General features: G+C 53.4%; 5 protein-coding genes across 5 annotated transcripts; 4 read left to right on the top strand and 1 right to left on the bottom strand.

Moving 5' to 3' along the window:
- Nucleotides 1–547: 547 nt before the first annotated feature.
- On the bottom strand, nt 548–2,375 carry J4E86_010276 (uncharacterized protein; the record flags this gene model as incomplete). The annotated part of the gene is made up of 2 exons (XM_051450775.1): nt 548–1,557; nt 1,604–2,375. The coding sequence occupies 2 exons, from the start codon at nt 2,373–2,375 to the stop codon at nt 548–550; spliced, it is 1,782 nt and encodes a 593-aa protein (XP_051297968.1).
- Nucleotides 2,376–3,128: 753 nt separating this feature from the next.
- On the top strand, nt 3,129–6,363 carry J4E86_010275 (uncharacterized protein; the record flags this gene model as incomplete). The annotated part of the gene is made up of 5 exons (XM_051450774.1): nt 3,129–3,752; nt 3,797–4,264; nt 4,311–4,705; nt 4,754–4,790; nt 4,876–6,363. The coding sequence occupies 5 exons, from the start codon at nt 3,129–3,131 to the stop codon at nt 6,361–6,363; spliced, it is 3,012 nt and encodes a 1,003-aa protein (XP_051297967.1).
- A 678-nt stretch (nt 6,364–7,041) lies between these two features.
- On the top strand, nt 7,042–10,358 carry J4E86_010274 (uncharacterized protein; the record flags this gene model as incomplete). The annotated part of the gene is made up of 7 exons (XM_051450773.1): nt 7,042–7,121; nt 7,180–7,430; nt 7,484–8,407; nt 8,459–8,611; nt 8,657–8,930; nt 8,984–9,051; nt 9,100–10,358. 7 exons carry the CDS (start codon nt 7,042–7,044, stop codon nt 10,356–10,358), a joined length of 3,009 nt encoding a protein of 1,002 aa, XP_051297966.1.
- A 732-nt stretch (nt 10,359–11,090) lies between these two features.
- On the top strand, nt 11,091–11,923 carry J4E86_010273 (uncharacterized protein; the record flags this gene model as incomplete). Its single annotated transcript, XM_051450772.1, has 2 exons — nt 11,091–11,149; nt 11,224–11,923. The coding sequence occupies 2 exons, from the start codon at nt 11,091–11,093 to the stop codon at nt 11,921–11,923; spliced, it is 759 nt and encodes a 252-aa protein (XP_051297965.1).
- A 268-nt stretch (nt 11,924–12,191) lies between these two features.
- On the top strand, nt 12,192–13,421 carry CWC2 (Pre-mRNA-splicing factor; the record flags this gene model as incomplete). The annotated part of the gene is made up of 1 exon (XM_051450771.1): nt 12,192–13,421. One exon carries the CDS (start codon nt 12,192–12,194, stop codon nt 13,419–13,421), a length of 1,230 nt encoding a protein of 409 aa, XP_051297964.1.
- Nucleotides 13,422–13,731: the final 310 nt, after the last annotated feature.

Below are 13,731 nucleotides of genomic sequence, written 5' to 3'. Positions count from 1 at the left end.
TCATTCAACGATGCCTTCCGACATTTCAACACGCGCTACAATACCCACGCCTATACACTATCCGTTGTACATACTCTTTCTTACTATCTGGAACTTGGCACATCGCCGTTGGAGCACTATACCCATGGAATCGGCGCTTAGAATCTAATTTTGTCTATTGTCGCGTGGACTGTCATACTCATCTTGAGATGGGATAGAAGTGTCTGGATGCCAGTCTAGACCAGGCGCCTACGTATCATAAATTAGTTCTAGAGGAAAGTTGGGTGAATAGATGTCATGCAATACATTACATGTACTTTCTGAAGGGAGAGACGTGATCAAACCTCTTCGGTCGGCGTTATGAGAAGAGATGTCATGCGTAACATCGTCTCAACGACCAGCGAGCGTAAGGCCGTATTCGACCGAGAGCCGCCCCATGACACAATAATGCAATAGCATATTGGGCCAACAAGTGATTGAAACTTGACGTCGAATTTGGTTATATACAAAGTAACATACAATACAACTCGGTGATCGACAATATAGTGGTTGAGACAGGGCCAAGACCTCACCGATGCACGTATCTAAAGCCGATCCTCTTCCTCAGCGCAGCACGCTCAGACAGCTGCTCCGCAACAAAGCGAACACTAGGCTTCTCGATCTTCCTAGCGCCCTCCCTCAAATATCTGCTATGTCTCGAAGCCGTGCGAACAGGGTCTGGGGTGTAGGGTGTCGCATCGAACCTGCGAACCAGCGGTATAGGCTTAACGTGAATCTCCTTCGGGGCACGCCGACGAGCGCGTCGTATGATTTCCCTTGAACGTATCGATATTGTCGGTTTTACCGGCTTGTACGAGTCGACGACGCGAGCAGACGGTGCTTTGCTGGGAGGGAGGGAAATGAAGTTGTAGGCCGTGGTGTTGGAGGCGCGCTTGCGACGGGGCGCTCGGCTTGTTGTTTGTGCGGTCGGTGGGTTTACTTCTCTAGATGATGGTTGAGAGGCAGTTTCACTGGGAGTGGAGTTGTTTGGAGTCTCACCTTGGGGTTGAGATACAGGCTCAGAACCCGTCGAGGACTCAGGAGTCGTGGTAGGCTCTTGCGCTTTTGGTGTCTTCTTGGCGGCAGCATTGAGTGCTGTAATGTCTGGCCTCTTAGAGCCTGGTCCCAGCGGTTTCGGCTTAGTATTCTTTACTGTGGTGTAAACAGTGCCCTTGACAGCAACACCTCCAGTCGGCCCCTCAATCCATACATCGTATATACCGCCATGTTGCAATTTCTTCTTTTCCAAGCCGCATATGCGCATCTCCTCGTCACAGTACAGCGGCGCTAGATTGCGATATTCGATCGACTCCAGATCATGCTTTCCCCCGGTCTGTGCGTACACGTAATGGCTCATGGTTTTCAACATGAGGAGCAGGGAAAGAGGACCGTGAACTAGCAGGTTGCGGTGGCCTTCGACGTTACGAGCGTACTCGGGATCAAGGTGTATGCGATGGGCGTTGAAGGTAAGAGCAGAGAAACGGAAAAGAAGGGCGCGATCGGGAGTGAGGGCGTGTGAGAAGTCTGGCTTCCCAGGGGCTACACAGAGTCAGTAGATAGTCCAGAGGTTTGCCAAGGTACGCACGCTGCAAATACTTCACGGTGGCCATCTGCCCGGCCTTGACGGCCTCCAATTCTGCGGCGGGGCGCTCCTTGAAAAAGACCAGGTTACGCTCCTCTTTCACGATGGCATCGCCCCAATCATCGCCGTCGCGCAACTGCTGCTCGAGGTAAGTCTTCAGTTTGCGACCTCCATTCTTTCCCAATTTGCCATGCTTCGCGTTGTATGCTCTCCCTACGATGTCAACCCGTGCAAAACGCCGTTCGATCGTGACAAAGATCTTGGCAGTGTCGCCTTCTCCGTGCAGTCGGACATGCTTTATGTGCTCCGTCCCAGACATTGGAAATTCGACTCTAAAGCCGCGGTTACGGTCGTAATACTCGTCGGGTCGTACTTGTATCGAGCCGCCAGCCCACATACGCCGCACCCACGGCCCGCCCGGGCTCTGCGACGCGTCTGTTCCATCTGGGAGTAATTCGGTTGTCCGCACCGCGGGATTGAACCATATCAAGTGATGGCCAAACGGCACCATGCGACTACGCACACCGGGGGCATAGCACCATTCTTGAGGTAGGAAACCCGAGATGCTTTGCGATAGCTTGAATTCGTGCGAAGTGGCGATGAACTCAGGAAGGTGTATAACGTCTCGCTGCAACATTTCGGTGCGCAGCTCTTGGAACCATGGCGGATCCTCCGAATTGGCTGAAGAATAGCATCGCAGCGGTATTCTTCGCCATTGCGTGCGATTCGCGTTGTCCCAGGCAATCCGATGTGCGCGCGGGGTCCGGAGCAGCATTGGGAAGAAGGTCTGCGGACGTCGCAAGACCCGCCGCAGATGCTATCCTTGAAGTCTTGGCGGCTTGATGACGTATGCGACTTGACTGTTTGAATGCCCATGACTTACTTATACGTAGCGTGACACTTCACCTATAACAATCATTGCTAACCTCCATTATGTGCCAGTCTTCATATACTACGCGCTTGAAAAGCTGTGAAGATCCAGTAGCCATGCCAGTCCTACCGCCAACATCATGCGCGGCTGACCGCCTCGCTGCGACCCACTCGTTAGCCACACCCATCTTCACACCGATATACCATGGACATAGCTTGCATTGAACTCGCATCCTAAGTTCAAGCTTGCAACCGATATCGCGTCACGCGTCTTGGCGTGTTTGTTTGTGTTCCTCTTTCGGCTATCCACGAGCGTCGCACCTTCTTCACGTCCACCCCGGCTTAATCTTCACCGCCAACGCCATCGTTGCCTTGCAAACAACGCCTTTACCTCATAAGCGAGCCTCCAGTATGTGTGCAGTTTACCAAACTCGTGGGTTGCTGCTTCGTCTGCGTCTGAACCGCGTTCGTCATGCTAAGCCACGGAAGCCCCCAGCGACTGCCACAACATAGTCAGCCGTATACGCACGAGGTGACGGTTTCCATACACGTGAACAACGAGCCACCCAAAATTGTCACTCGCCACTCATCCCTGGGGCAGGAAAGTGCTGGACACCTTCACACCCAGGATATCACCTGCACAGCGATGACGAGCAAGATGGAGCTTCTGGAGTGTCCCATGTGTGACTTCACCGTGCTTCAGAAAGATGACTACATTCTGCAACTACACTTTGAGCAAGTGCATACCGAGAACTCTCCTTTCGTGATCGAAGACGACCCAGAACCGTTACCCCCTTCGTTGCCCCTCAGGCCTTCCTCGCTCCGCCACGACACCGAGGACACGCCTTCCTCCGACGATTCGGATGAGGAGGAAAGCACTACAGTGTGCCCTGACCCCAACTGCGGCGAAGTCGTTCCTCTCTCCGAACTCAACGACCATCTCGAATACCACAACGCAGAAACTTTATCATTTGACGAGACTACAGGAAAGTATCATTCTCATCATTCATCCGCTACTATGCAAGGCTCGACCTCATCTCGTCGTTCCCATGCGAGTCAGGCAAGAACCACAACATCCGAGCGAAGTTTCAGCACAGACTTGTCAGATGCTTTGAAGGGGACTGATGCTCACGGCCGCAAATCGAAGAAGCATCCACATCGGCATCGGCGCGACACCGATGAGAGCGCGAAGAGTACCATCGGAAGGAGTATTCTAGGCTTTAATCCTTTTGCGAAACCCGACAAGTCCGTCAAGCCACCGATCAAAAGTGCCCGGCTAGGTGTAAGTTAATCGTCCTTTTGGCAGGGCCTAGCTAATGTCCGCAGAAATCCGAACTGGGACCTTACGCTTGGGAGAATCGAATGCCTAAGTGGCTGCACGATCAGCTGGATGCTGGCCCCAAGATCACTGCCGTCAACCGCATCGGCCGAGATGGCCGCCTCATCAAGCATGATCAGGTGCAGAACGAGACGCCAGGCATCATTCCCATCCTCGCGCAACTCTCTGCTCTTGATCGGACCGTGAAGGAAGCATATTACTGTCATCCATCGACACTCCACGTTGGTAAAACCCCAAGCGAAGGTGGCTTCTGCGGTTACCGGAACATACAAATGCTGCTATCCTACATCCAAGGCGCCAAGGCTCAAGGCTACGAAGAATTCCCAGGACGGCTGCCGACTATTCTGAAGATGCAAGATCACATCGAAGATGCTTGGGATAAAGGCATCAATTCAATCGGCCGTGTCCAGACTGGTGGTATACGTGATACTAGAAAGTACATTGGCACACCAGAGGTGACATCTTACTTACCTTCAACTGTTCTCTACTAACATGTATCAGGCTCAAGCCTTTTTCCTCAACTCGGAAATCAACTGCGCTGTCGAGCAGTTCAGCGACAATAAAGATCGCGCCATTGCGGCCCACGAGCTTCTCCTCGCTGCCATGGAACGCTATTTTGCGCGAGCGGCTGCCAGCGACGGATCCAATGTCTCCAAGACTCTTCTACCGCCTATCTACCTTCAACAACCAGGACACTCGATCAGCATCGTCGGGTTTGAGCGCCGCTTTGACGGCTCATGCAATCTGGTCGTCTTCGATCCCATGTATCTCACAAGTCCTGCAATGCATAAGCTGCTTGGCCGGAAGAACATCAGGACAGCTCGACCTGAGGTTCTGTACGCATATCGTCGCGGAGCTGGGAAGCTTAATAAATACGCTGCTTACGAGATTCTGATGTATGTTCATTAGTCGATAAGCGTTTGTCGCATGCTGACTTTGCTCAGGCTCACTGCGTCACCGCCTTTGTTTCCCGCTTGGGATGTATGAGCATCCATCCTCAAACCTGACCCTTGCATATAATAGCACAGTCCGTTTCTATGACATCTACTGAACGTTGCTCTTCTAGGTACTTCGTCAATTCCCCGAGTGCCGCTTCGTGTACGTCTTCTTCCGTGCACGCACCCTTGGATACGACGTGTATCCAGAAGACTATTTCCTACGAAACTTTCCGTGGCAACAGTACGGCGGACTGTGGTCTTGCGACGATGCTCGGTTCGCCCGAGCGGAGCCGATGAACCCACTCACAGCTCTGGCTCTACGTCGTATCACGGGCGAAGGGTCTTCGAGCTCCAGCAATACCAATAGTCCCACAAGTCCCACAAGCTTCTTCACAAACAGCTGTTTTCAGCACATGCCAGCAGACGAGCATGATCGACTTCCTTCATGGCTGGGCTCGCTCGATGGTTCGGCGAATGGCTTTGTGAGCCCACCCCGGTACGGCGGCAATAGTCCTGTTTACAACATGGGTACAATGAGCGCTGCTCTGCCTCAGCCTAGAGCAATGAAACCACAACTGTCACTTCTGACGGATGTTGGAAGAAAGTATCCTGGATTCCCCACGCCCTTGTCCCCTACCCTGCCAGCAAAGGAGGCTTACCCTTCGCCTGCATCTGACGCTGGAAACAGAGCTGCAACACCTCGCGCTATGAGCCCTGCAGTGCGTACAGTGAGCCCGATGAGCATCGACGGCTCAGCCACGTGCTGGCCTTCCCTTCGTTGCGAGCCTCATGGATATGCTCAGCATGCGTCACAGATGGGTCTCGTCGACAATGTACTCTTGGGTCCTCAGCAGATGCGTAACGGATGCCGCACTCCATCAGCATCCTCGCAAGTAATCACCGGTCTCGCGAGTCCTCCTGCCAGTCCATCACGATGTGTATCTCCGCGTACGACCATGCTGAAGAAGTTCGCCGGAAAGCAAGGTCACCAAGACCTATCGCCAAAGTCCATGCAGGACCTAAGGCTTGAACTCGAAGTCCATCCCAGCGCTCGCAATCACAACGCATACCCGGCGTCTCCTCCTTCATCTATTCGCTCTTTCTCGTCAGCTTCCCACCGTCAGCCGGCATCGCCTTCTTTTGCTATTGCCAACGGCGTGGAGTCGGAGGCAACGTCGCCCATTGATCCCTCCGGTACCATGCTCTTCTACACATCTAATCGCAGCGTCGATTCAGGTCTGCTCGGCGTCTGCCCGCTTTCTGAACCCCAGGTCGCTGAATACAGATTCTGGCGTCCTTGCGGCCGGCGCATCTGTGGGTTTGGATGCGGAGGCGCGAATGTAGGCGAGGCGGCAGCTGCAAAGCGGCTATTCCGACAAGTCGAGGAGGTCATACCCGAGGTGGAGAACGAGGTTGATAACGACGATGCAAGAATGGCGCAGAGTGAAGAGCACGAGTATGGTCTCGATGGTCAGGCCGACAACAGTACGGGTGATGCAGGTCATGCCAATGGAGACGGCCAGTTCAGCACGAGCACTTGGGCAGGTCGTCGACTGGTGATGGACTGGAACCAGTTCTTGTCAGGCTGCGAGAGGGATGGCATCGCGCAATTCTGATTGAGTGCAGATGGGGTGAGGGGTATTGCTACGTCTCTATGACTTGGCGGCATTTCGACGGAGGTACTCGGGGGTACTCTGAGGCACTATGGGGCTCACTACAGGGTCAGGATGGCAGGCCTTTTATCTTTGGAGTTTATCAATACCACTCGTTCATCACTTGGTTCTTCAGCCTGGAGTCGTGCTGTTTAACGTTGCGGTTGTAACTTGTCCGCATGATGCCTTGTTCAGCTGCCCAAAGACGCAAGCGTGGCTAGATGTGGCGTCGAGATGTCGTAGGGCATAGTTCGCAACACTAAATTGGCGTCTGGATGTCAAAAATCTATTACGGGGCAAGTGACGTGCCTTGAAATCCGAGTCGAGCTAGGCTGGACGACCCAATCGGCGATGATAACCAGCTAATCACCCGGCGTGTGCAGCCAGCGCTGCAGAGATCGAAAACCAGTATGATCTGCCGGCCTAGACCGCGTAGACTCTCGTACTCATATGTCCTGTTCCTCGCCCCAGCCCTGGATGCCCGTGAGAATTTCGCCGTCCCGGGTCTCAGGTCGCCTCTTGACAGGCACGCGCTCGTGGGGTGTGGTATGACGTCACGCGGATCTTCCTTCTCTCAGCACTTCTTCCTACCACCTGCTTTCGCTTTGAGACACGCCGAGCGCGCTCGCCTGCACCTGCGCCATGGAGAACCTTGACAAGCTGTCTGCGACAGGTCTGCCAGTGTTCGATCTGAATGCGGAGAACCTGCGGCGCAAGGACTGGTGAGAAGACGACCAAGATGCATACGCTCCTGCTGGGCCCGTACTGACAACCGCCCAGGACTAAAACAACCATCGGCTCGCGCGAGTCGTGGCCCGTTGCATTGACATGTCTCGTCAACACGTGCGTGCTGCCAATGCCCCACTGCAGCGCCATCTTCTGGGGCCAGGACCTGATAGTTATACACAACCTCGCCTGGGAGAAGGCACGGGGTGGTCTTGATGGCCAGGCCACCCTCGCGCGCGACAGCTACGGCCATGAGGCGCTCGGCACGCTACGAACGGTGCTGAGAGGGCGAACGGTCAAGGTGGGTAAGCATGAGCTACGACCATGTTTCCCGCATCTAGCCAACTGACCCTTCTAGCCGCTAGGTATTTCCTCAAGGACTTCGCCGAAGACCATGAAACGCAGCTTCTCCTCAGTACTATCTTAGACGAGAGCGGCACACGACAGGGCGTACTGGCCCAGCTGCTCGAGAACCGGCCTGTAGACCGCTACATGCCCATCGAGGGTCTCGATAAATTTTCGCGCCAAAATCCGGGGAGACGAGTCAAGGACAATGAGTCTCAACAGAAAGGCAAGCACAACAGTAAAACCAAGCAGGCAGATTCCATGCAGACCAACATGTTCCAGCGCTTCGCCGAGCTGCTGCCCAATGGCCTGGCCATTCTCGACAAGGACGCCGAAGCCATCTTCGTGAACGACGGCTTCTTCAAGCTGACCACGAACAAGGGCAACAACGAGTTTCGATCGTGGCCTGAGAGCATTCACCCCGACGACTACGAAGACGTTATGACTGCATACCGCAAGGCATTCGAAAGCCGCACAGAGCTGCAGATAGAGTTTAGATGCGATGTCGCTGAGCCTGAGGAAATGAAGTCCAAGGGAGAGCAGTGGAGACTTTTCTTGCTCAAGCCTCTGAGTGAGGAGGCTGATGCCGGTTTTATTAGCGCCGTTATCGATATCACCGATATCAAACATGCCCAATTGACCCAAGAGAAAGCTGCCAATGATGCCAAAGAGCGCAAGGAGCAACAGGAGAGGTTTATTGACATGGTTTCCCATGAGATTCGAAATCCTCTTTCTGCCGTCCTGCATTTAGCTGAAGAAGTGAGAGAGATTACTAAAGAAATTGGGGCGCAACACAACGACATCCACGACCAAGTGGCCGATATCTTGGACGCTGCCGACACTATACTGCTTTGCGTCTCACACCAGAACACTCTTGTAGACGACATTCTATCTTTTTCCAAGCTCGACTCTATGATGTTGTCCTTAGTACCCCGACGTGAGTTTCTCCACAGTCATAACGTATGACCATCTTACTGAAATACCATAGCAACAAGACCCAAATGGGAGTTCTCCCAAGCACTCCGAGTTTTCCATTCCGAGTTCAAAGCCAAGAACATCAAGTTCCACTATGCCATGGACGTCTCATATGAGGAACAGAAAGTGGACCATGTTGTCGCCGATCTGAACCGCATGAAGCAAGGTAAATAACTTGTGCTATCTTCCCAAGCCACGCTGACGTCTTTAGTACTGGTCAACTTGATAACTAACGCTATCAAATTTACTTCCAAGAAGAATGGCGACAGAAACATCACTGTGTGTATGGGTGCATCCGTCAAGCGACCTACGTCTTACCCCCCAAACGTCATCTATTTCAGTGAAGAGAAAGAGGCTTTCCACCTTGATTCCACAATGACATCGGAATGGGGCGCCGGGGCTGCCATGTACTTGATGGTGGCCGTCAAAGATACTGGTATAGGCATTAGCAGAGAGGGCCAGGCCAAACTGTTCGAGCGATTTAGGTACGTTGTGCGCTCTCAAACTCATCAAAAATGCTAAGCTCACCACATGACAGACAAGCGACACCCAAGACTCAGGAGAGATATGGCGGCTCAGGTCTTGGTCTGTTCATATCCCGCAAATGTGAGTCAATGCCCCTGCTTCATACGCCATTAGCTAATCTATGCTCAGTATGCACATTGCACGGTGGAGACATTGGCGTGAGTTCGAAGGAAGGAGAAGGTTCAACATTCGGGTTCTTCTTCAAAGTCCGTCGCGCGGTCGGCGAAAATAGTGAGGGGCGGCCGACACAATCTCGAAGCAACTCTGAAACCTCAAACGCTTCCTCTCGCCCAGGAGAGTCCGGATCGCGGCCGTCTCGTCCACCCATTAGTCGTGCAAACTCGAATCTCTCAAGCATCAAAGAACGGAAGAATGAGCGTCCTGAAGCGAAAACGCTCGCAAGTCATGGCGGTGTGGATACTGAGGATGTCGATCCTTCACTCAAGCATCCACCAGTAGAGAATCATCCAGAGTCGCATCCGGACTCGAACGAGGATTCGCGCTACAAAGAGACGGAGAAGGCCACCGAGGATATCAGAACACAAAAGCCACACATGGAAAGGAAACTACCCGACCTAAGGAGAGGTGAGACGTCACGCCAGGAGGACGATGCTAAAGAGATTACGAGATCCCAGAGCGACCAGCGCAACGAAGACACACATACCCTTCTTCTCGTGGAAGACAACCTCATCAACCAGAAAGTGTTGCGGCGGCAGCTCCAATCCCGTGGTTTCCAAGTGTTTACTGCGAACAACGGACAGGAAGCCATCGACGCAGTCGCCGAGCGCGGACAATTGGCGGACAACGGCCCCAATGATCGCAATTACTTCGACTGCATACTTATGGACCAGGAGATGCCAATCAAAGATGGCAATGCGGCGACGCAAGAGATCAGACAACTACAGGATGAGGGCAAGGCTGGGTATAGCCACATTCTCGGTGTCTCTGCAAACGTACGGGAAGCGCAGACTAACAGCATGCGCGCAGCCGGTATGGACGACGTCATCTCCAAGCCATTCAAGGTCGACGATCTGGTCAAGAAAGTTCGTGGGTTAGTGCTCAACGGCGGTGGTGGTTCAAAACATGACAACCGGCCGAATGGTAGCTCAGATACTGGGCAGGAAGACAAGAGCAAGAACCAAAGGAAGAAGAGTGGGAATCAGGAAGATGAGGGCGCCAGCCAGCAAGAGATGGGTGGCCTTCATCCACAAGCCGCCGAACGACGAGATAAGGACGGGCATTCGAATAACGAAAGAGAGAACCTGGATCGAGGTGGCGAAAGGTCAAGATCGCGCTCCAAAAGAACCGAAGGATCTCCGAAGAACGAGCACAAGTCACACGCCAATGTAACCGAGGGGTCCGCGACGAACCAACAACAGTCAAAATGAGTGCTATATCGTCCCGGCGTGCCTAGGGTACGTGTATACTCGCATTTGGATTGCATGGTATTGTTCTCTGTGAAATTCGGGGCTCAGGATTGCATTGCACGGTGTTTTGGATTCGACGATCTGGACTGAAAGTTGAAATGATTGGATGAGAAATGAATATACGAGGTTGGATCGCATTTATAGATGGGATTGAGCGTCCTAGAAGATGGCAGGTAGGGAAGATGAGGGTCGATGGTGGATGCTTTTGCTGTAGCTGCCTCGCCCCTTGTCCGCTTTCTTCGAGGACATGCTAAGGGCTACGAGGGCTTATTCTCGTGCATTTATAAGGGACTGAGCGTTCAAGTTTTCTATTGCAGTATCTTCCGAATTTGAATTGCTACACTATTGTCGGGGGAGGTGCACTGCTAGTTATGCCCAGTATGAAGGCCTTCTCCGCGTATGAAGCAAAGGTTACTCGCGAGAAGAACCTTCAGATTCAAGCGCGAAACCCAGGGGAAGCCTGGAAGTCGTGCATGAGGTGGAGTCTCCGATAATGCAAGAACCCGTAGGTACGCGAGTCATGCCTATGACATCCCACTTCCAGATGTTACCCCACCCTTTAACCAAACAAACATCACGACCGAACTCATCGTCATGCATGCTAGACTTGTTTACATGCGCAGCTGCGGTCTATTACCTACTCTCTGTCCGCCTTGAAATCTTAACTAACCTTCCACACTCCTCCTACCTAACATGACGAAAGAGTTCCAAGACAAGGTCGTCCTGATCACAGGCGCAGCGAGCGGTATCGGGTACTTCTCCATCTCACATCTTCCCACCTTAACCCATCTACCCCAGTAAACCCATCATGCTAACCGTCCCCCAGCCGCGCAACAGCCCTCAAACTCTCCTCCCTCGGCGCCTCCCTCGCCCTCTGCGACCTCAACTTCCCCGCCCTCAGCGCCGTAGCCACCTCCTGCACAACACCAACCCACCTCCGCAAAGTCGACGTAGCCTCCTCATCCCAAGTCCAAGAATTCGTCGACAGCACGATAAAAGGGCTAGGCCGCCTCGACTACGTCTTCAACTGCGCCGGCGTCAACCCCACGAGCCTGAAGCTCGAAGACACCGACGAGGAATACTGGGATAAACTCGTAAACACCAATCTCAAAGGCGTGTTCCTCGTTACGAAAGCCTGTCTCCCGCATTTGGAACGTGGTTCTGCGATTGTTAATGTAAGCAGTGTATCTGGGATTCGTGGGTCGGCGCTTCAGTCTGTGTACTGCACAACGAAGTTTGGGCTTATTGGCATGACAAAGTCGCATGCGCTGGAGTTTGGGCCGAGGGGCATTAGGGTGAATTGCGTTGCACCCGGGTATATTGATACGCCGTCGAATGCGGGGATTGTGAAGGGTGGGGAGGCGGTGGAGAGGATGCGGAATGGGAATGCGTTGGAGAGACTGGGTGAGCCGGAGGAGGTGGCGGATGTTGTGGCGTTTTTGTTTGGCGAGGGCGCGAGGTATGTTAATGGGGCGGTTTTGGAGATTGATGGGGGGATTAAGATGAGTAGTACTACGAGTAAGTGAGGGCGTGGAATGATAAGAGGGATCTGTATGAAATGACCAAATGATGGGTCACTTGCTTGCGAACGAAGGAACATTAATTATCTGGCCATTGTTGAGGCTCAGCATATAATTCGGTCTGTCAGAGTCCGATATCGTGGTCGCCCAATGGGAACCTGAGGCAGAGGGAATCCTTGGTCACGTGCGAGGTCGCCAGCTGCGCTAGCGCCTGTCGCATGTCGAAAGTTCCGTCGCGACATGATACTCTCACCACATCACCAACACCACAGCCATGACTGAAGTACAACAACCCACACAAACGTCGCTCGCGACCGATACATCTCTCGAAACTGCTACATCGACAGAGCTCGTGCCGACGACCGAACAGACAATCATCACGACCAATGCCGAGGGCAAAAAAGTCAAGAAGATCATCCGTCGCAAGCGGAGACCGGCGCGTCCACAGGTCGATCCTGCTACGATAAAGCCACAAGAGGTCGCGCAGACTGGAAACATCTACAACGTCTGGTACAACAAGTGGTCTGGCGGTGATAGGGAGGACAAATACCTCTCCAAGACCGCGGCGCAAGGACGCTGCAACATCGCCAAGGACAGCGGATACACCAAAGCCGACAAGACACCCGGATCCTACTTCTGTCTCTTCTTTGCGCGTGGCATCTGCCCAAAGGGTGTGGATTGCGAGTACCTCCATCGCCTGCCGACCGTCACCGACCTCTTCCCGAGCAACGTCGATTGCTTTGGGCGCGACAAGCATGCCGACTACCGAGACGACATGGGCGGTGTAGGAACCTTTCAAAGACAGAACCGAACGCTATACATCGGGCGCATACACCCGACAGACGACATCGAAGAGATCGTATCGCGACACATGCAAGAATGGGGCGAGATCGAGCGAACGCGTGTCCTGACAGCGCGCGGCGTAGCCTTCGTCACCTACACCAACGAAGCCAACTCGCAATTCGCCAAAGAAGCAATGGCCCACCAATCGTTCGACAACAACGAAATCCTAAACGTCCGCTGGGCAACCGTCGACCCCAATCCACAAGCCGCAAAGCGCGAAGCCCGCCGCATCGAAGAACAAGCTGCCGAGGCGATTCGAAAAGCGCTCCCCGCAGCCTACGTCGCCGAACTTGAAGGCAGAGACCCCGACAGCAAGAAGCGCAGAAAGGTGGAAGGTAGCTTTGGACTACAGGGCTACGAAGCACCAGATGACGTGTGGTACGCGAAGGAGAAGAGCGAGTGGGAAGCAGCCAAGCAGCTCGAATCCGGCGGCATGGGCGAGCGCATGATGATTGAGGGTGGGGAGTCGGCATACCAAGATGACGGCTCTGCTGCACAACAGTACCAGCAAGATGAGGGCTCCGCTGCGCAGCAGCAGGCCAATGGTATCTTGTCAGGCTCTACACTAGCGGCACTCAAGGGTTTTAAGGCTACGCCGTCGAATAAGCGGCCTGCGCCTGTTGCGGGGCCGTTGGTGGATTATGGGAGTGATAGTGATTAAGTTGGGTTTGGATTGGAGAGCAGACTGGAGACTCTCACTGCGTGGGCAGGAAAGGGAATGGAAGGGAAGAATTGTACGTATAGTTTGCATGATGGGGAAAAGGACTAAGCATCTCATGGCGTACGCATAGGTTAATTGATACCCGTTCTTTTGCGACTCGTCACATTTCGCTCTGCTGATCGATCTACCTCATACGAGGACAAATCAGAACAGGTCTGCAGCCTACATCGAGATGAAAGCATGCAACGTAGAGGATCTAACGTCAACCTATGCGCTATGGTGTTCAGGTTTTTTGTTCATGAACAACGTG

This window comes from Alternaria arbusti, assembly GCF_024043155.1.
Source record: "Alternaria arbusti strain BMP 1465 chromosome Unknown scaffold_21, whole genome shotgun sequence".
Lineage (NCBI taxonomy): Eukaryota > Fungi > Ascomycota > Dothideomycetes > Pleosporales > Pleosporaceae > Alternaria > Alternaria arbusti.
The sequence above is the reverse complement of the archived record's forward strand: the minus strand, read 5'-3'. Positions and strand labels throughout refer to the sequence as shown.